Source organism: Choristoneura fumiferana, chromosome 6, assembly GCF_025370935.1.
Source record: "Choristoneura fumiferana chromosome 6, NRCan_CFum_1, whole genome shotgun sequence".
NCBI classification, from domain to species: domain Eukaryota; kingdom Metazoa; phylum Arthropoda; class Insecta; order Lepidoptera; family Tortricidae; genus Choristoneura; species Choristoneura fumiferana.
In genome coordinates, this window is record NC_133477.1 from 9,258,738 (window position 1) to 9,282,001 (window position 23,264).

The 23,264-nt window shown below is 34.7% G+C and overlaps 1 protein-coding gene across 2 annotated transcripts; it reads left to right on the forward strand.

Moving 5' to 3' along the window:
- The first annotated feature begins 2,379 nt into the window (after positions 1-2,379).
- LOC141428984 (putative inorganic phosphate cotransporter) lies at positions 2,380-23,009 on the forward strand. Of its 2 annotated transcripts, none has more exons than XM_074089103.1 (9): positions 2,380-2,483; positions 7,432-7,478; positions 11,453-11,676; positions 13,504-13,740; positions 16,758-16,964; positions 17,591-17,764; positions 18,887-19,103; positions 21,393-21,631; positions 22,708-23,009. In XM_074089103.1, the coding sequence occupies exons 2-9, from the start codon at positions 7,445-7,447 to the stop codon at positions 22,927-22,929; spliced, it is 1,554 nt and encodes a 517-aa protein (XP_073945204.1). In that variant the 5' UTR covers positions 2,380-2,483; positions 7,432-7,444; the 3' UTR covers positions 22,930-23,009. The 2 variants fall into 2 exon arrangements, with proteins under 2 accessions (XP_073945204.1, XP_073945205.1); XM_074089104.1 differs by lacking the exon at positions 2,380-2,483 and adding an exon at positions 6,949-6,967.
- Positions 23,010-23,264: the final 255 nt, after the last annotated feature.

Genomic DNA, 23,264 nt, shown 5'->3' on the forward strand with positions numbered 1-23,264 from the left:
CTTCTCCGTAACCTGGCCCGCTACCAAGGCCAGGGATAAAGGAGCTGCCGGGGACTAGGGGCCGCGGCTTATTTGTACCTATCATATTTGGGGGAAGGGGGGGGTGTGCCATAATCCTCACGCTTGGCAGGCGGCTTGGGATCGCGGTGTTAGTGTTATCTGATGTACGCAGAAGACGCTGCTGCCCGTCTTCTGGATTTTTCCCTTAGTCGCCTTCTACGACACCCAACGGAATGAGATGGAGGGGAGCTATTCTTGTCCGGCCACCCCACGGAACGATTTTTTTTTGATTATTTTGCTTCAAAATAGAAATTATTTAAAAAAAATATTTTGCGAACATAGTATGCGTAATTCGGAAATTTTCAAGTGTCACAGAACTCATCATAGGGGAAAAATAGGTACAATAGTTTGTATTACAATGATAGATAAGTAAAATGTTTAAAATCCTTGAATTTACCAAATCTGGCAGCTGAAGTTTGTTTACATTTAGTTAAAATACCTATCCATACCAAGTATAGAAAGATAATCAGAAGATATTGGACACGTATGTTATCTCTTGTGCATTAAACAAAAAATATGAAGACATTCTTAGCGCGTTTTTGACAAACCTTACTATCTTTTCAAAAGAGCTGTCGAACTATGTGCCACACGTTGATGTGACTTAAATTTTTTTTAATTCAATTTCTGTTACGTGTATGGAGTGCCCCCCCTATAAATATTTTTTTTTGTAATTTAACTACAAAACTAAATAGCGGCTTTGACAAGACATCTGTACTCCAAATTTCATTGATATACATCTTGTAGTTTTCGAGTAAAATGCCTGTGATATACGGACCTCTCTGAGACTGATATACGGACGGACAAACAGACGGACATGACGAAACTATAAGGGTTCCGTTTTTGCCATTTTGGCTCCGGAACCTTAAAAAGAAGCATTGTACATCAGTTTTCACACAGCCTTTAAACAAGACGTGAGGACAGATACTGCACCAAAAATTTATATGAGACGGGAACAATAATATTGAGGCACGATAGGGTGCCCTAAGTGTTCTTATCAATATTCTTGGGTCGGTTTTTTCCTGACTAACATCTCATGATAAACAAATCAAATCGCAAAAAGTACTTCATCACGACAGATGGATATTAAAAAGACCGATAAGAAAGTTTTGTTAAGAAAAAACAAATTAATTGTAAGGTTAAAGTGTCCAACTGGGCAAATTACATGAAGCCGTTTTGTCTAACGTTCAGGCACTGGCGAACTCGTTCATCATCTCTTTCTACCATCATTCTATACCGTTCGATAGAAAGAATTATTATTCTGAGTGTGTCAGACAATTTTATGATCTCTGGCTCTCAAATTGTGACAATTCTGTTTCTAACGTTTTTTCCGTTGTTGATGATTTTGTTTACTCACATATAGCTGTTTAGTGAAATTAAAAAAAAAAGAAAAATTATTTCAAATTCCATAAAAAGTTAAGAATAAAAGTTTCTTTGTTTGTTTTACTCGGTTATTTTATTACTAGCAAACCTAGATTAATGTATCAAATTCGAACTGAAAACTGTATGAAAATGGGTAGTGAATTTCAGTCTTTCCTTCTTGTTGGTTGCTCTAAAACTGATCATTGGTGCACGAAGCTTCTCAATAAATTTTTCATCACACTTGCTCGTAAACTGTGTCGTAACATGCAGGCTACCTTGATTGCAACCCCCCAAATAAAACCCTCGACCTTAATGTGCTTGTCATGAAACCCGTGGTCGGTAAATGAGTCATTGCGCGTACACATTTTCTTGTCATGAAGCCCAAGGTCGGTAAATGAGTCAGTGCCCGTACTGATGGCGCTGCGCCGTGCCGCGTGCGCGTGCGCGCGCTGTTGCTGCAGGACTACATGGACCACCACATGCACACGCACGTTGCGGCGCATGCCGAGGGAGGTTGAGGGCGACGTTGCCAAGAGCACAGCCTAAGGTATCGCCAATATTTGGAAGAATTATATTTTTTCTTTTACAAATATAAAATTTTACTTGCAAATGTGATGAAAAACATTGTATGTCGCACGGGCGGTACTAGAATTACGAACATCGACTCATTAAAGCCCTCAGTCTTCGACTTCGGGCTTCTAATAGACTCTCGTTCGTAATTCCTCATTTACCGCCCTTAAGACACAATGTACTATTTCATGTTTTTGTTTTAACAGTCAGTCTTCAACTCCGGTAAGGGGTTATCTGTTTATCACATGCGCGCAAAACATCACTTGGTTCAAGTAATCTGGTCTTCCCTGGCATATGATAACAATTTCTAAGCTCTCCGTTTAAAGTAACCAACGAATGATACTTACGATAACGTCAATCATAATACTGATAACACTAATACTCCGATCTCGTTCGAATAAAGGTAACGAGTGGCTTTCTTCGAACAGTGTTGACAGAACTCCGCAAAGAAACTCGCTGACAAGAACGTCCACAAATTTATGGAATAAGTCAAGGTCAGTGTTTTTTTTTTGACATTGAAATTTCTACAATTTAAATAAAAATATCAAGCCAATGGTATGTCTTACAGGTTTTCGTTATTCCATTTTTTGTACAACACGTACAAAAATCACGCCTGTATTCCCAAATGGGGTAGGCAGAGCACACGAAACGTTACCGCTTCGGAGTCACTTTTAGCAATTTTAGGTTTTAAGTTTGACAAAAACTGTACAATAGTGACAGGTTGCTAGAGTTTCAGGCGAAGGCTAGACGTGCAATAAATACCGCGATCTATCAATATGATCCCTGCTGATGGTTTTCAGTCTTACAATACAAAACAATACAAAGACTCTTTATTGTACACTTTATTGATACAGAAAACAAATACACAGTTACATTTTTAACTTCATAAATACTCATAATTGTTATATACGCTAGACTAAACAATCACTAAATACCACAATATAAGATAAATAATCATCTGTAGGCCACAATATTTATTGTTCGTCTATATAGCCTTCGCGTCAAATATTCGATATTTATAGACACAATTATGACGTGTGGATCCTAAACGCATATTCTGATAAAAATAAATGAATGTACATAGGTATATATAAAATAATAGCATAATGCTAATGTTATATGTTTAAGAACAAAATTAGCAAATAAATATCGTAGACAAAAATTAGAAACATAAAGAATTATCTCTACACACAATATTAGAAACTCATAACCGTATGCATTTAGATGCAAATATATCTCTTTTCTTTATGCAGCGTTATTGCATTGTAATATAATTACAAAAAAAATATAAGAAGGAAAAAAACATCAACAAGTACGGTATTTCGATTACTTTTGGTGACAGTATTCTAAAATGTATTTAACTATCGTAGATTAACCTTTACAAGATACACAGTGGTTCGTAACACATTTTCGGTAATCTTCGTTCGAAATGCTTAGTACGTTATCCTTAGCATGCATCACTTACGCGCTATACATTTTTCACTATCTTATATTCTCCATCATAATTGTTAAATTACACACTGTCTGTTCGCAAGGGATTATATTTTTTTATTAGGGTAGGTTTTCATTTGTATCATTTCAACGTGAAGTATCGCTGTCCCGAAGCGCTGATGTATCGATATTGTTAGTTTGGACTTGAAAAATACGCATTCATGCAACACACCGTACCTGATAGAAAGCAATAAACACCCCATGAGTTAAATTGATTAATTGATTGATGACGAAGTGAGCGGCCACACTCAGGACACGCGTACTAAATACGATACGTCTAATCACGATACGATAAAAGTGTGGTCCCGGATTTAGCTGCACCTTTGTTAAAAAAACGTTCTACTTGCGACACAGTTTAATATTACCATTGGAAAACAGAGTCCAAGTAACGAGGTAACTAAATAGTATGATTCAGTCCATTAGTTGTCACAAGGGCAAAAGTATGCTAAGTACCAATAAGTTATTTGTCATTTAACCACGCAATATCATTATTCAAATATGTCAAAAATTTCAAGGAGTGAATTATGAAATTCATTAATAACTAGAAACAAATATGTTATGAAAACGGTGCAATGGATTCTAATTTGCCACTACTGATATTATAACTTTTTTTTGAAGTAGGTTGAAAATGAAAGTATGCCTTGTCTAAAAACTCACGCATACCCGGATTTAAAGTGTATCAAGTCAAAATTAAAACTATAAAAGAAAACACTTTACTTATAGTGAATTAGGGTTTAAATTGATATTGTATGTTGAATTGATATGCAGCGAAAATGGTCAACAATGAGTTAGGTACATGTTGATTTAATCAATAATTATACCATTGAACAAAAAATATCCGCTGTATTGTTTTATAACCATGTCATTAAGTAAAGGTGATTAAAAATAAGTTTTCTTTATAAAAAAAAACAGTTACTATAAATATTATAATAACGGGATAAGAGCAGTATTTTTTGATACTTACTTAAGCAGAAAAAAATACATTCTCTGTTCAACTGCATTTTAATATAAAATAATGTTTTCAATGCTCACTTTATAATTTGACCTCTTGATGAGGAAGAGTATCAATATTTGTGTCTATTTGTCAATTTTTTCCCCTGTATTTTTATGGTAAGACCTAATAACACTTTAACTATCGGGAAATACCCTATAGTTTGTGATAAGTGATTGAATCAGTAATAAAATAAGCGATTTTCGTACTGTGCTATGAGATCATACACTCGAAATCTGCAGTGTCGCTCAACTTTTTGTCGATCGTTGACTGAACACTGATCTGCCTTGAATGTCATTACTCAAATGAGATCTAATAGCCTACCCAACGAAGACCAAAAACTACCTCTCAGGGAAAAAAATCGTGTAGGTATAAGCGAATTTTGGCATAGTTGTACGGAATGGTGTTTTAAACCATATATAAAGTAGGTACTGATGGGTGGGGGTGTAAAGGTCCCTTTTTCAAGTTTTTCGTAAAAAACTCGTAAACAGTGGCTCATGGCACAAAATGTTCTGGAACATAAGTAATGTACATAAAATTATCTACAAAAAAAATGTGTATTTTTTTCTCTGTGATCAATATTTCATGAGATATGGAGGGACGAAGATAGACAATAAAAAGTGCGAGTTCGGCCATAGGACTACTAAGGAGCCAGACAAAAAATTTACGATTAAAAAAATAACCAATATAACCTATGTTTTTTATTACTTAATCATATCATATAGGATATGCTAAAATAAGCATTTTTATTCATAGAAGTTTTTTTATAAACTTGACCGTTTAGGAACTAGAGCGATCTGAAGTTGCCAGTTCTGATCATACCTACGTTTTTTGTTGATAGTAATTTCCGTGACAGGCTCGACGAAGCCACCGCTTCGCGGGGGTTTCTATTCTGGGTAGTTATGCCCTTCGGGCAGGATGACACACTAACCTAACCTAAACCGGGTTTTTAAGTGTCTGGCTCCTTAGTAATCCTATGGCCGAACCTGCAACTTCAGATCGCTCCTAGTTCCTAAACGGACAAGTTTTTTAAAAAAAAACTTATTTCAATAAAAGATGCTTATTTTAATGTTTTCTTTAAAGTTAAAAAAGAAAAACTAGCAAAATTGCAAAAAAAAAATTTTTGCTCAAAAATTTTGTCCTAAAATCGGGTCCCTTTTGCTATACCCCAACCCTTACATTTCTTTAAGTAGGGCATGGCAAGTATATTCCTAAAAATTGCAGGTGATAGGACCTTGTGCAAGGTCCGCCAGGATTGCTACCACCATCTTGCTCGCTAATCCTGCCGTGAAGCAGCAGTGCTTGCACTGTTGTTTCGGCGTGGCGAGTAAGACAGACGGTGAAATTACTGGCACGTGACTTATCCCATCTTAGGCCTCTAGGTTGGCAACGCGTCTGCAATACCCCTGGTGTTGCAGGTGTTTATGGGCGGTGCTGATCTCTTACCATCAGGAGACCCACTTGCTCGTTTTCCATCCAGTCGAATAAAAGAAAACCTAATTATCTTCTTAATCTAAAATATCGTCATCTTCATCATCATCGTCATCAATTATAATCAATTCTACACATATTTAATGTTATATGTAGTTGTGCATAAATTTACACTAACTCAGTGCTTTAATTTTTTTAAGTATTTTTTTTATTGTCCATTTTCTTCCCCCGATATCTCAAGAAATATTGATCTCAGAGAAAAAATGTATAGGATCTTTTTGTAGAGAATTTTATGTAAATTACTTGTGTGTTAGAACATTTTTTGCTGTGGGCCAGCGTTTACGAGTTATTCACGAAAAACTAAAAAAGGGACCTTTACACCCCCCTCCACCCGTTAGCTTCACCCCCACCCATCGGTACTTTTAGTATGTGGTTTAAAACACTATACTTTACAACTATGCCTAAAATTCGCTTATACACGAGTTTTTTCCCTGATTTTCCTTCGTTAGGTGGCCTATGGTAAGCTCGATGCAAACTATTTCAATCTTTTTTACAACGAGGTATAAATAGTTGCGTACAACACAATCGGTACATGTCAGTTATATGGTATAAAGATAACAATAAGTCACGTTATATGAATATTCATAATTTTAAAATTTAAACATTGTAGCATTCGTTTGTTTTGGTTTGTTTGAATAACCAGAGCTAAATATAAATTGTCAGCAAAATTTACCAGAATTCAAACAAACGCACAAATAAGTCTTTAAAATAGTAAGGTAATTGTTATGTAAATGGAATACCTTTATGATGATATCGTCAAGAGTAGGAATTTAGTATTCGACATACGACTACGATATGTACTCCAAAAAACCACGAAAATATTTTCTAACAATGTTCTTGAAGTCGGAGCCTCTTCATGAACCATCAGTAATAAAAGCCTAATAGATAGGATGATACAAGAATGACTAGGTCTACACTTACTGGCAAGTGTTGAGGCATTGTTGACTTCAAACAGATCAGTACGACGGGAGCGCGTATAGAAACATATTTTACTTATTTTTGGAGGTAAGTACATAGTTTAATTTTTTTTAAATATATTTTTCGCCTTTTTACCACCACCAACCACTCAGCAAATATTCAGTATTATGATTGGTTGACCATTATTTGTTATAGGTAGAGTCATTCACGATGACGCGTGCCGTGGTTTTTATTACAATGTCATTAGTGATACGTATTTATAGAGAAATTATAAAAGAATGCACAAATGCGACATGGCCAAGGAAAAAAAATCATGGTCAAGTAACGTTAACAAGGAAATCCCGCCAATACCTCTAGCGATGGCTTAAATGCGATAAAATTGTAAAAGAAGAAACGGATCGGAGTCGCGCTCTATCTCGCCGCTGACGTCGTTTCGTCAACACCTGAATTCACTTTGATACCAACGCAAGGCTCTGAAGCCCGTCTTTAGCAACCGCTTGTTAGGAGGTTTATATTTATGTAGTACATAAAATTTACTTTCTTCTTTATAGACACTGCGCAAAAATGCTAACGGGATGGAGGCTCGCTTTGTCAAAATGTAAGTGGAATAAGTTTGTTTTACTAAGGTGTAACATTATAGTATTATTTTAATAAGTAGCCCCAGCAACAAAGTTTTAAACGATTCATGGTTAATTTTGGGTATATTTTCTACAGGATGTACCCCTCATACTATTATATCCCGTAGAAAATATGACTAAACAACACGAGTTTTTTGCTGATTGTACTTAATTATTGTGTTGTCAACGGAACTCTATACTTGTATTTTGTTAAAATTAGTCAATCCAACCAATAGAAGTGTGTTAAAATTTAATTGCAAGATTTGAAATGGATTTGAAAAATTAATTAGATACATTTTTCAAATTAAAGTTTGTTAAATTAGAGGTACTCAGTGAAAAATTATAGAAAATATAAAAGTTTAATAGGTGTTTCTAGGTGATTAATTGAAACAGGTAGGTACTAAATTTGGTTCGAAGTTAATTTAAAATAGTGTATGTTGCAATCTTTGGTCGTTGATTCGAACAGGATGTTCGGTACAATTTATGGAACACTGTTCAATAGCAGACTTGAAGTTGTTGACGTCCTAAATAACGATCATTGGACGCTATTGTGTGCCTTGGTATTATTTTGGAAGAGTTTTTTTAATAATAATTTATTTGTTTTATTATTAACAAATATTTATAACAATAAAATATTGTTTGTAAATTTAAATTGATCAATATATTATGTCAGTTCTTATAGTAGTTAAACCTAGCTTGTACTACGGGTTCTAGATGATGAATACATATTTATGTAAAAGTAAATACTTATACAGCGTGTATTTTTGATACTTCCTCAAACTGTAACCAGACGAAGACGAGACGAGTGCTGTGAACCGATTTCAAAACAAATTGTTAATTTATAATTAACTACCAAGGCTTAATTATTTTTTGAAATATTTTCGAGCAGCAATGTAATGCGTACAATAATTTGATACGAGAGAGAAGCGTTCTGTGACAGCTGACACGTCAACAAGTGCGACGTTTTGAATAAAAACAAAGTAGTATCGCGTAGTGATACATTGCGTGCTAATTAATTTTGTAAGGAAAATAATAAGTCTATTTTTTTTACTAAAACATGGTAAAATGTGATTATTAGCGTCTTTACTAACTGCCCTTATAGTTTGAGGAAGTATCAAAAATACACGCGTATAAATAACATAACATATCATAAACATCACGCCTGTATTCCCAAATGGGGTAGGCAGAGCACACGAAACGTTACCGCTTCGGAGCCACTTTTAGCAATTTTAGGTTTTAAGTTTGACACAAACGGTACAATAGTGACAGGTTGCTAGCCTATCGCCTACGGTATACCTTAACCTATATCCTCAGTCGCCTCTTACGACATCCACGGAAGAAATGGAGAGGTGTAATTCTAACCGAAACCACAAATAATGTTAAAATGCATAACTTGAGTAAAAAAATTTGATAGGTACACTATATTGGTTACGGGGTGTAAACCGTGATTATTCCCACTTAATATTATAAACGCGAAAGTTTGTATGGATGGATGTTTGTTTGGATGTATGTTACTCTTTCATGCAAAAACTACTCAACGGATTTCCATGAAATTTGGCATATAGGTAATAATATACCCTGGATTATCATACTAAATGCTACTTTTTATCCCGCTATTCCCACGAGATAGGGATATAATCTTGAAATAACAACCGCTGGGCTTAGAGTCATGAAAATATGGAGGGTCAAAGTGTCCAACAATGAAACACATAAAATTCAAAATCTCATAAATGTTTTGTTTTGACAGATAGAAGTCTGAATTTTTTACAGTACTTAGGTAATTTTATTGGATTTCGGGTGACATATACAGTATTCTTTAGGAATGTGTAGTAAGTCATCAAAAAATAAAAAGTAAAATAATGGGAAATGTTTCACTGTGTCCACAGTGGTCTACAGAATGGCAATATTCCATATTTAACAATGAAACGTGAAAACTAATATAATCTGTTTGATAATTTTAAGACGTATTTATGAAAATCCACGAATATAATCAAGCCAGTTTTGATTACTTTAACTTTAAACAGCCTCATTAAATGTCCCATGCGTAAATGTTTCATTGTTGACTACCTAAGGTATTTTATTTTAACCTCTAATTTTTGCCTGCTAAATTGTGTCACTTTAACACGTGATCTAGTCCACTATAATCTACAAAATATGCGTAATGTTAGGAAAGTATCAAATATATTGAATTTCTAACCATAATTTAGTGAAAAATCTATATAAATGCTAGAAATATTTACTTTTGTGCCAATAATACTGAAAACGCTCCGTAGGCACGTGTTCCTCCACGCAACGCCGATGCAAACTGGAGTACAGTGAGGGGTGCTCAAGGGTGTCCTCACGCAATATAGTGCACGATCTGGCAACGTGGCACTTAAGAAATATCGCAATGTTTCATTGTGTACCTAAGTTTCATTGTTGGACACATAGGTTACTTTTTATCCCGATATTTCCACGGGATAAGGATAAAATCTTGAAATTTCAACCGCTGGGCTTAGAGTTGAAATATTGGACAGTTCTTCTTAACACAACCTCAATGCAGACCACGATATAAATTTTTGGAGTTCTCAGGGGAATTTTATAAAATCCCGGAATTTCAATTGTAACTACCAGATCGAATAGTTTACGCGTGCGAAGCCATGGGTAAACTCTAGTGAACTTATATTATTATTATGATATTAAACGTTTTTTATCTTGTAACAAATATGTATATTCAATTTGTTATATAAGTGGCTGCCTCTACCGGGATTTAAACCCGGAAGCTCCAGCAACAGCCAAGGACACTAACAACTAACTAAACTATTCGGTCGTCAAAATGAACGTGTGACAAAATCAATCCATTCCAGTCTAGTAATTTTGACTGAATACATCTGCAAAAGCGTATTCACTGGAAATATCATTCAATATTACATAACATCTTTGACACGTTACATTTGAAACATCGCGCGGTTACATGAACTAAAAAAAATAGTCAACCTGTGTTAAAAAAAAAACTTTTACAAGTTCAGTTCAGGGCATCCTTACAAGAATTAATTTTGACCCGGTTGTAGATTTAATTAACAAAACCTTATCACAAACAAAAACAACTTCAAGACGTCTTAAACAGTTCCTCGTTTTGGTGCAAAAACTTAAGACAGCCGTTGATCACGTGGTTATTAATATCAGCGTAGGTATAACCTCCTGCGACCCACCATACAACAAAAATTGTCATTTAAGTTTAAAACTTAATGTCTAATAGACAAAGAAGTTTTTTTTTGTAAATTTGAATTATACAGAGAAAATGACACTTTATTCCTTTTTCAAAAGGTATAAGTTCTATACCTAACAATATGTACCAGTATTATCACTTTGAACCCCAGGAGGATAGAAAACTGACATTGGTATATTTAACTCTTTTTTGTGGTAAGGTTATAATTTTAAACATGAAACTACCGTGGGACACATATTCAATGAAATAAACCCGGATAACCTCACGACTTAAATCGTGTTTAGTTCAATATGTTTCGGGCTAATTCGAAGCCCTTTCCTCTGGGCTGGTGCAAAACACGCACTCACCACATACGACACACTTTCACTAAATAAGATTATAATTATGATTGGTTTTTTGGAGTCTTTTTGTATTTTTTATTTCAACTCCAAATTAATTACATTTACGGGTATCCCGTGAAACCATATCGAAACCATATATATAGATGTCGCTTGTGCTGCTGCTTAAGTAGCATAATAGAATTATGCAGCCTGGGATATTTATGCATAGGAAAAAATCATGTCTAGATTCCTGTCCAGCAGTGGTGTAGGGGTTATAGCACGCAGCACGGATTGCTGAGGACCTGGGTTCGATTCCCAGTGCTAGTTCTTTTTCTGGTTTTTCTGTGCATCCATGTCTCAGTTTGTATTTTCGATAAGATTATAATTGTTTAATCGTTCCTTTCCACGAACTTGCTGTATTTTTCAGTGTTCTTAATACCCCAGCGGTATGTATTCGCGATCATGGCGCTGTTGGCGATTGCCAACGCGTACACCATGCGCGTTTGCCTGAACATGGCAATCACTCAGATGGTGAGGAGGACAGTGGCCGTCGAAGGTGACGCGCATTACGACCCCGACGCTTGTCCAGACCCAAACGCAGTTGTGGAAGTCGTTGGCAACTCGACGATAGATTTAGTTAAAGCGAGCGAGGTGAGTTTTATTTAAAAAAAAAAGTATATAGCGTGTAAAAAACCCCTAAGTACAATTACTGGGTTATAAAGACAATGATACTTGTAGAACCTGTAAAAAATATAAAAAAATTGATACTTTTTAATACCAATTTATTGCCACTTAATATTATATTAAATTTAGTTTATCTTTCAGGTTTGAAATTAAAAGAAAATATTAATTTGAATTTATTTAAAAAATACGAGTTTGTGAATTTAATTTTTATGAAACTAACATTATTTTTTTCTAAGAATCATTTTTATCTCTAATAACAAATGTTCCATTCTTAAACTTGTTGGGAAAGGAAAGGACAACTAGTTTTATTACAGAGTATTTTCGTCTTTTTTTATGTGTATTTTAGCTTATATTATATCTAATTAAGTCTTTGTAGGTAAACCCACTGAACTATGGTAAAGGGTTTTGTTACGCGCTATATAGCCGTTAGGACCTGGTTGACAGGAGAACAAAACAATGAATAAATAAATAAATGAAATAAATAAATAATTTGAGTTTGAATGTTCCGCGATCTTTGTGATTTACAATTACATCATCCAATCAGTGTTAATTTAATCGATCCATTCTCAACAATAACGATAACGCCCTTCTTAATATTACGCAGTATCTGCGAGTAAATAATGTTCAACTTCTTTTTTTTAAAGTAATTTACATTATTTTGTACAATCATAAAGCTTACATACATAAAAAAGAACTAACCTAAGATATCTTAACTAACTATAACTTCCTTTTGAGATTTGCCGATACCTTCGAAAGTATATTTTCTTCGAGTTCCTAAATTACTAGCTTTACTTGCAACTTTGTCGAAAACCGGGATATAAACTAACCTACGTTAAACTAAGAAGAGTGTAACTTTTAAATAGTGAAAGAATTTTTAGAATGTGTACAGTAATTAAGTTAAAAAAATAAATAAAGTCCGTACCTATACCTAGTGCCATCCACGAAAACGCGTGATTTAAAAAAAATTACATTAATGACATTGTACCTAATAAGAACCACGGCACGCATCATCGTGAATGAAGACCTATACCATTATAAACGAGACATATTTACTCAGTTGATGGCATTACACCATGTTGCAAACGTCATAATATATTTCTTACTATAAGTAGGTACACAATTTCAAAAGGGTAGTATATGTAGAACATTGTGTTGTGAATACGTGAATATTTAATGCACAATTTATTTAGTTCTGAGCAATAAAGTTTAAACAAAGTAATAAAACATTGCACAGTAGGGCATCAAACTAAATTGCACAAAGTACTCGTATCTTTGAAAACGTGTAATAACATACGCTTCCGTCATAAAAGTATCGTAATCCAAGTTATATAAGAATAAGTACTCAAGAAATGAAAAGACAAACACTTCTTGCAAGTATCAGTGTGCGTCAAAGGATTACATTTTAAGCCTATCTTATCTATTAACTACTGGTAGTGCTCTATTTTGATACATAAAATAATAACTAGGACGCCGGCTGGGGGACCGGGGATTAGACTCTCGCTCCGAGTCGTTCTTGATGCAAAGGCTATCTATCGCCGTTCAACGCGGGAACGCGGCAAGCGTGTTGGGCACCTTTGCGCCAGGAACGATTCGAGGCGGCCTTTTTTTATAATATAAAAATATTATTTAAGTTAGCTAGTAGATTTATTATTAAGTAGTATTTAGCTCTTAGGTATATGATTGTATTTTCTATAAGTTTATATTCTTAAATACTAACTTAATGTCTTAAGTCGCAAATTCCAAAGGTTAAATGTTCGATGCGTTCACTTCCTATACCTAATTGTATATTTTCAGACCGTTTTGTTTGAGTGGAGTGAGGCTACCCAGGGCTTGCTGCTCAGTGCATTCTACTATGGCTATGTCCTCACGCACATACCTGGTGGGATGTTGGCGGAGCGGTATGGAGGCAAATGGGTTCTCGGCCTTGGTCTGCTGTCCACAGCTATTTGCACCTTCATAACTCCCATAGTAGTCAAGATGGGAGGAGCACCGGCACTGTTCGCGTTGAGAGTTATTGAAGGATTTGGAGAAGTAAGTTGATAAAATACTGTTATTTATTTAGTTTAGAAAAAAAAAGTAAATAATACGTAGTATAAAAGAGATAAAAATATAACATTACCTGGAACAGTTTCTATTACTAATAAGTGACATATCATGCTACTCAGGCAAGACAAAAAACTAAATATGTAAATAAATATTGTACATCAAAAAGATAAATTAATTTCGGGGTCTAGTTATCGGCTAAGTTACCCATACGTGACTGTTAGTGGGACTGTTACGATTTTTATTAAAGGAATTACTAATTAATTGTGTTGCTAAAACGTATTACTATGTATTAATGGCGTGCGTCATTAGACCTTGACTTCTTATATTTTTTTATATTCATAATTAACCATAACGCTGTAAATTCGGCTGAGAATTAATAAGCATAGTATACATTATAGCTGATAAAGCATAAAAGTTAAGTGTAAACCGCTAAAACGATAAATGAAAAATGAAGAATACAAGTATGAAAAAACTGTTTATTGTATCATTCATTTTACATAAATTATTCGGTGTAAAGATGCAAATTTGTCAAAGTTATATGTCTATAAGTAGGCACATATGAAAGTTATTCATTATTTCCCTTAAAACATTTCTTCTTTAAAGTAACGAAAATGAAGTTAACGTAGTATACCTATGTATGTAGACCATCGATATGTAGACCGATGCATATGATCATAGCACATGCAACTGCCCCGAAATATCGAGCTTCGCTAAAATCAAGGTACGCGGAACCAAACCCGAATTTATTTAATTCATACAATTAGTAATGACCGCGGTAGTTTAAAATATTGTGTGGATGCATTATGGTTTCCAAAGTAATCCGAACTGCGATTTAAAAACAAAAGTGGTAAACAGTAGTTCTAACAGACATTCTGCTTTGATTTTGTTAATTTTTAATTGTTAGGTATTTTCAAAACTAATAATTTGTAAATGGACATTCGTAGATTATTTTATTATTTATTATATATTATTTTAACTAAAAAATAAATGCATAGTTTAACCTGTAAACTGCTCTCCTTTAAAATAGCATACTTACACTTGGTTCAGTATACTTAAGAGTTGTCAATCTTATCAGACGAATGGACGCTCACGACCTACATATATCGCTACGTATGTATGTATGTATGTCTGATAATACTAATTATTGATGGAAATTGATCCTTCTAGTGGAACTGATTATCTATAGTATATACATAATATAAAATGCTTTGCCTTGAATGAGTGACTAACGGATCAACGCACAGCCTAAACCGCTGATCGTAGATAGGACCTGAAACTTGGAGGGTGTATTCTTTGTATGACGTAGACATTCAATAAGAAAGGATTTTCCTAAATTCTACTCCTTCCAATCTACTTTATTTTTTTCATAAACATTCTTTAACAGAATTAATGGAAGACCTGTTTCATATTTTATTGAAATTCATCCCCTAACGATATCCTACTGATATCAATAATACTTTAGATTTAAATTACATTTTATTCTGACACGTTTGAAAACTTAATCCGATTTTATTCAAAAAAAGGTTGAACTCACATAAAATCTTGTTGCAATGCAAATACTCTTTAAAATTGGAATATTTCGAAAGTCAACGTACTATATTAGTACCGCATTTGAAGGTTTTTAAGCTTTAGATAGGTCATGGACTCATTTACTTTTAGAACACGGCCTCATAGGGATGTAGAGTTCGAAATCTTAACTAATAAAACGAGGGACTGGAGATTTGGCAAACTGATGTAAATCTGGTAGCAATTCAATCATTTGGCAGTTACATCCTGCTCATTCCGGCAAGGATCGTCTCCGTAGAAGGGAACTCCTCAAAAGTTAATGGCATGGTTGTTCAGTTTCAATGACTGGCCTGAAAGAAAAGTATGGTATTTTTGTTTTGCTCGACTTGGCGGGGGCACTACCGTGCCCCCAGATATGTAGACACCACCTTATGCTGCAGCCAAGGTCTTCTGCTTATGACGGAACTCCTCAAGGGTTGATAGCACAGAAACGAAATTTTACATTTACGTTCAGTTTTGAAGTACACATGACTCGATGAGATGAGATAAAATATATAGCTAAAAAGATGGAAATAAAATAAAATTATAAAAAAGGTTTTCAAAAACAAGCTATAGCACTATTACTTATTCTGTACTATAATTTAAGTGTGCTCTAAAAAACGAAAATAAACATTAAATACCTACGTCAAACCTATCAACTCATTACATAACATAATAATTTATCTATAGATAACTAACCTAACCTAAACCGCACTATGAACCATGACTGACTGACTGACAGACAACGCGTAGCCTAAACTACTGGTGCTAGATACTTGAAATTTGGCATACATAATGTACATAGTATTATGGGGGTTCACTAAGGAAAGATTTTTAGAAAAGTCCGTGTGATAGGAAATACATATCTAATACTTTGTTTTTTCTTTGTCTATCTGAAACTACTGAGCTAATTTAAATATTATTTCTTTTACAAATAGAAAGCTACACTATCCCCGATTGATATAAACTACTTTTCTTCGGAAAAATGCAATATATCCGCGGAGTAAAAATAAGTGAATTCAATTTCGGGGCACATTTCAAAATTTATTCTATAATAGAAAGCTACAACTACAATGTATTTTATTGACAATTAAGAATGTTGAAATAGATCAAACAGTAATTCATGTCCCGCGGGAACTTTACAATTTCTCGGAATAAAGTAAATTAGTAGTAGTAGTAGTTAGTCAATCAAAAACTGTGCAGCGTTCTATTAGTGAAAGATTTCTATCTCGAGGGAATTTTGAATTTTCTGGAGGAAAAGTAGGTAGCCAATGTAAGTCAAGAACTGTAGCTTTCTATTAGTGAAAGTTTTTTTTTTGATCGATCTAAAGAGTCATAATTTATCCCGCACAGTTACCACAAATTTAACGCGAGCGAAGCCGCGGGCAAAAGTTAGTAAGGTATAAGAAACTTGATGTAAGTCTCAATAATAAAGCTATTTTTTGCTTCATTACCAGGGCCCTACTATGCCTGCTCTGATGACCATGGTGTCTCGCTGGGCGCCGAAGACTGAGCGAGCAAGAATTGGTTCAATTGTCTTTGGAGGTGCGCAGATTGGCAACATTGCTGGCACATTCTTCTCTGGCTTCATCATGGCGGATGGAGTTTGGGACAATGTTTTCTACTTGTTCGGAGGGTTAGGGTTGCTCTGGTTCTTAATTTGGGTAAGGATTGTTGTTATGTTCTGTAAATTCCTGTGTTATGATATTTATGACTATCATTATCATCATCATCAACACTCCAGCATTCCCAGCTTATAGCCCACCGCTGGGCTCAGGCCTCCTCAAACAATGAGAGGGCTTGGGCCGCAGTTCCCATACGGGCCCTGTGCGGATTGAGAATTTTAGGCACACCATTGTATGCTTCATAGGTTTAAGCAGGTTTCCTCACGATTATTTCTTTTACTGTAAAGCTCATGGTAAATTTCAAATGTGATTTCTCAGAGATGCGAACTCGGGTTCGAGCTCGTTTGCTTGAGAGGACAAAACTACTGGGCCACCACGGCTTTTGTGATTGTCAATTTTAGTAAATAATCGTGGTGTTTTTAAAACAAAGATAATCTTTTTAAAAGCAAGCTTAAATAGCAATAAATTGGTTTAATAACTTAGATTCGACTATTGTTTGAAATGTCCTACTGCCGAGGCAGTGTCGACATTTCACTCATTTAAAGCATTATTTGGAAAAAATTAACACCCCTTATTATGAAAAGGAAATGCGCCCACTCATAACAGTGAAAAGTGTTTTGGATTGTAATATCACAACAGTTAATATTTTTTTTCTTTTGTTTCAGACTTTGATCTGCTACAGTACACCAAATACTCACCCATTCATATCAGATAAGGAAAAGAAGTTTTTGAATGAAAATGTCGCTTCATTGATAAGCACCAAGGATCAAGAATTAGACCCTGTGCCTTGGAAGGCTCTATTGCGTTCCGTGCCTCTGTGGGCTTTGATCATTGCTGGAGTAAGTAACTACACTTAAACTAGTTTGCTAATGTCGTTTGGAACTGGAAACAAAAGATCGGTTTTCTTTTTCTTTCTTATTTGAATCTTCAGAAAAACGAAGGAAATCGACGAGTCCCGACCGATATTAACATTGTAAATCCTATACTAATATTTTAAATGTGAAAGTTTGTGAGTGAGTGAGTGAGTGAGTTTGTGAGTGAGTATGTTTGTTACTTATCCACGCTGAAACGGCTTAACGGATTTGGATGAAATTTAGCAAAAAGTTAGTTTATAACCTGGATTAAAACATAGGATACTTTTATCCCAATATTCCTACGGGATAGGGATAAAATCTCTAAATAACAACCGTTGGGCTTAGAGTCATGAAATTTGGTATGTAGATAGCTGAAGATCTGGAATAAAACATAGCCTACTTTTTATTCCGATATTCCCACGGGATAGGGATAAAATCTCGAAACAACAACCGCTGGGCTTAGAGTCATGAAATTTGACCATGATTGTTTTTAATGTAACGTCAATGAAAACAACGATTTAATTTTCGGGAATTCCAACGGGAATTTTGAAAAATCTCGGAATGTCATTTCAGCTGCTGGACCTAATGATTTACGTGTGCGAAGCGGCGGGTAAACACTAGTTATATATAACTAACTGAGCATATGTGAAGTGTTTTGATGAGTTTAATACGCGTTAGCTTCTTGTGTGATCGTAATGGTTGTGATTTATTACGTCAAGTTGTTTGAAAACACCTGTTGGGTTATATTTCTGCAAAAAAGTCGCTGTCCTACAACCATCTTCACGTCTTGCACGCGATGTCGTAGAGTAGGAAAAAGGTGATCGTAGTTATTATTAGTTCTTCGCAATATAACATAACGTAACGTCTATTTATGCCTATGTCCTTTTGTCATCCATGTATTCGTATTGCTGATAAGGAAGGTTGCGAGCAGTATTTAATTGAGAAGAACCTCATATATTCATTTCTCCATAATGCCCAATTTAATTTAACTCGCTATTTGGAACTACAATTATGTATATTTCCATCCACTGAATAAGAAGAGCTAATAAGCCTGACATAAAATTACCCATTTAAAGGTACTGTTTTAATCATGTGTTTTATCAACAGATTGGCCACGATTGGGGCTACTTCACAATGGTAACAGATCTGCCGAAGTACATGACAGATGTGTTGAAGTTTAACATTAAGGCAACTGGAGTGCTTTCTTCCATGCCGTACGTCGCAATGTGGATTGCTGCGTTCTTCTTTGGTCTTCTCTGCGACTTCTGCGTGAAAAGAGGCTATCATAGCATACTTACGGCAAGAAAAATTTATACCACTATCGGTAAGTGTACAATACGTATAAAAATAAAAAAGATTTGAAATAATTTTACTCCCAAAAATTAAATAGGCTTGTGTTATGTAAATTATAGTTAATTGACTCTTGACAAAATTGACATTCATCTGGCTCTAAATATATTATGAATTGTCTATAAATCATGTATGTATGTATGTATGTAAACTCTTTATTGTACAAAAGAATCATGTCGTTTATCTAACCTCCCGGCGCGATAAGATCTCATCTTTTCATGATATTTATTTATTATATCGTGCACCAAAATCACGTGCATTTCTTGTAGTAAAATCATTCTCTTAATCGTGGAGTTTCGTGATTTGTTTTCGAGACTTTTAAGTTTTACTAAGGGGTTTAAGCTGCGTTTCCACCAGAGACGTACGAGAAATGTGTTTATTATGAACCAATAGAAACGCTTCACTTACATATCCTGGCACAGGCCAGCTGAGCGGAGCGAGATTTTTGAATAGGTATACAAAACAAAAGAAGGATGTGTGCGAAGAAAGGGTGTTAAGAGACGTGTTTTGAATTGCGATTTATGAACTTCCTTAAATCTTGAACTAATTTGCGCGAGATTGCTGTAAAATTGTCAAAAGGCAGCTTACTTTCTTAAGTGCTTACGCGCAGATTCCTTCTAAATACCTATGCGGTGCTCAGGACGATGCACTTTATGCACTCTTAGTAAATTATCAAATGCCAATTATAGGAGAATATCACTGTATAACTTAAAAAAAGTCCTAAATGGAGCGGAGCTTTTTGTTACTATGTTTGTGCCTTTTTTAAAGCAAAGTCTTTTGTAATTACTGTTGTACCGATACCTTGACGTATACGTTATGCCAATCCAATCTATGGAAAGTGTAAACAAACCGATTTCATCAAAATTCTTGTATAAACACCCACTGGATCGAATCAATAACACATTTATTTATAATTAGTGTCTTTTAACTAGACGTCAAATCACTTTTTTCACCAAAATTCACTTGATTTCAATATTACATTTTCATTTAAAAAATCTTCGTCAAAATCTGACGTTATTTCTTAAATGAAACTCGTGTATAATCTGTAGTATCATCTATTATCGCTTATTCAATAGAGTTTTAATCGAATTTAATTACTTTAAAATTTAAAAAAAAACTTTCTGCTTTTATAATTGAATAAACTAAATAGTCTTTGTAATTAAAACAAGTATTGTAAATAATAAAACAGACAAAACTTTGATGTATTCAGTTAATAAATTAATCAGTTTACTGAACATATTAATTATTTTGCAATAGGTTTTCACATCATTAAATGTCTGTGGTCGGGTTAGTTGCGTCTTTGTTTACCCTTTCTTGGATAACTTGGTTTGACATAAACCATAAAATATATAGTTTCATTATTCAAATACGTTGCAGTGCGCTTTCGATGCGCAATAATGCGCATGTTCCGTGCGATAAAATTAATTTATTTTAAAAATTGAATACAACCTTCTTAATGTTAACATATACTTTTGCTAACTGTAACTAAATGTATTGTCGTCAAAAATAAATATCAATCCGATTGTTAAAATTGCTGGCTCGTGCTGAGGCACCGACCGACTTCAGACTGGTAGAAAATTATTTTTATGGTTTTTTGTAGCCGGTTAAATTTTTTGTTATACATTTTTTTAACGCTGTTTAGTGTAAATAGTCTACGATACAATAGGATACAATAGTTTAATATCAACTGCTCGTCACCTTTTACGAAATATTGCTTTTTCCAATGCAGAGACGTTCGTTATTGAGGAGTCCTTGTGCTTCACCACCCGTTTTACCATATTATTATGCATTACGAGGAGCATAAATTGCTTAGCAACTGTGTCAAAATAATTAAAATTGAACTCGTGAAATACTTGTTGTTAAGTAGTAACTCCGATGGTCATCTGTGGTCTTCATCATTAGTTCCACTTCACCGAATGATGATTTTCAATAGCAAATGCACGAGTTACTACTAAATATATCCAATTTTCTATAGTTGTCCCTACAACATTTGAAGAGTTTCCTCGATTTCCTTAAGATCCAATCATCAGATCCTGATTTGGTGCGTATGGGACCTAATTGAAGACATTCCTAGACAAACGCAAAAAAAAAACAAATTGGTTCATAAATGACGGAGTTCTGATGTAACAAACATAAAAAAACAAACGAATTGAAAACCTCCTCCTTTTTTCGAAGTCGGTTAAAAAAGTAATGTCATTACATTAGCCATGTAATCGTAAGCTCTACTGAAAAATCTTGTCTTTACTATTACTATCTTTTACAGCCGCTACTGGCCCTGGTATCTGCATCATTATGGCATCCTACTCCGGCTGCGACACCACCCTGGCTGTGCTTTGGTTCATAGCTGCCATGACTCTCATGGGGGCCTACTACAGCGGTATGAAGATTAACGCACTGGACATCACGCCTAACTATGCTGGTACCACCACGGCCATGGTCAATGGTATTGCGGCGATTTCTGCGATCATAACACCGTACCTAATTGGGCTGTTAACCCCAGAAGTAAGTCTATTTGATCGATTTTCTCATGACTTCCTTGTCGTAGTAACTTTAGAGAAATCTGTAGATACTAAGATAACCTTTTGATGATTGTTAGCCTGTCATGATATTGCGAAATTTAACTGAAGTTTTCATCATTATCATCGTCCTAGCTTATATATGTCTCACTGCTGGGCACAGGCCTCCTATCAGAATGAGAGGCCGTAGTTCCCGCGCGGGCCCAGTGCGGATTGGAAACTTTACAGACACAATTTTGTTGAATTACTTCACAGGTTTGTGCAGATTTCCTCACGATGTTGTAAATATCGTGGTAAATTTCAAATGTTATTTTGCACATGTATTTCAATAAACTCTTGAGTTGCGAGCTCGGGTATGAACCCACGATCTTCTGCTTGAGAGGCTATAGTCAAACCGGTGTCCCCTTCTTTCGCTCGTTTTTCGAAGTTCGTTTCGTAGAAAATGTTTCATTATAATATTTGGTCCTGTATTTTTACTTCGAATATTATTGCTTCATCAACTAGGTATTTACTTAAATTAAACATTTACTAGAAAAACAAAAATAATGAATCTTATAATCTCATTTTTTACTTAACAAACTTATCAAACAGTACAATTATTTTTTAAAAATATTGTTTGTTCGGTATGTATATATTAGAATAGGGTTAGAAATCGCTACTAAAAAAGTAGGTTAGGTTAGAACAGCAACCCCGTCAGAAACGACTGGCTACCAGAAAATTAGGTTAGGTGAGGTTAGAACTGCGACTTCTCCAGAAACCAAATTGAATGTTTTCTTGGTAGATACATCCACACACCACATATAAAAATAAACTCTTATCCAGGTTTGAACTTCGATTTCGTCCCTATACTCACCCCGTTTTACGGATCATATAAATATTTTATTTCTAACAAAAATCATTGATTTAAATTTCTTAAAAGTAAGTGTTCTGCGTATTGATTATTCTATGATATGATAATATGACAAAAAATGGCTGCGAAACGAAATTCTATTAAAATGTTGTCTTTAAAACAACGTATGTACAACCCAAGTTCATTATTATAACTAAGTATTCTTGTTTCAGTCTACCCTCAAGCAATGGCGGATAGCATTCTGGGTGTGCCTAGGGGTGTTGGTGGTCACAAACATTATTTACCTTATTTGGGCTCAGGGTGAGCCCCAATGGTGGGATGAAGTCAAAAAATACGGATACCCACCAAACTGGAAACACGGGCCTTTGCCGGCCAAAACCAAAGACAGCGAAGCGAGAAAAGGCGAAAAGGAAAAAGAAAAAGAGAAAGAATGAGTACTACAAATGACAATTGTGAATAATTACGTTAAGTTATATTTATTGTTTTGAGATAAGATTAAAAAAGTTCATAATGATTATTGACTTTAAATAACTAATAAACAGAAAGTTCTCGCAGCGGTAACTACAATGTACACTACCTGATAAGGTTGTACTGTACAATTCAGAAGTTAGGCACCGACTACTTAAGTTATAGTAAAAAATATATATTATTACGAAGTCTTGGTTAGTACTACCTTCTTGAAATGAAAATCTGTACCTTACCTACCTGCGAATACGAACTTTGAGCTGATATAATTATCTTAGGTACTTACTTTAATTAAAGTTTCGAT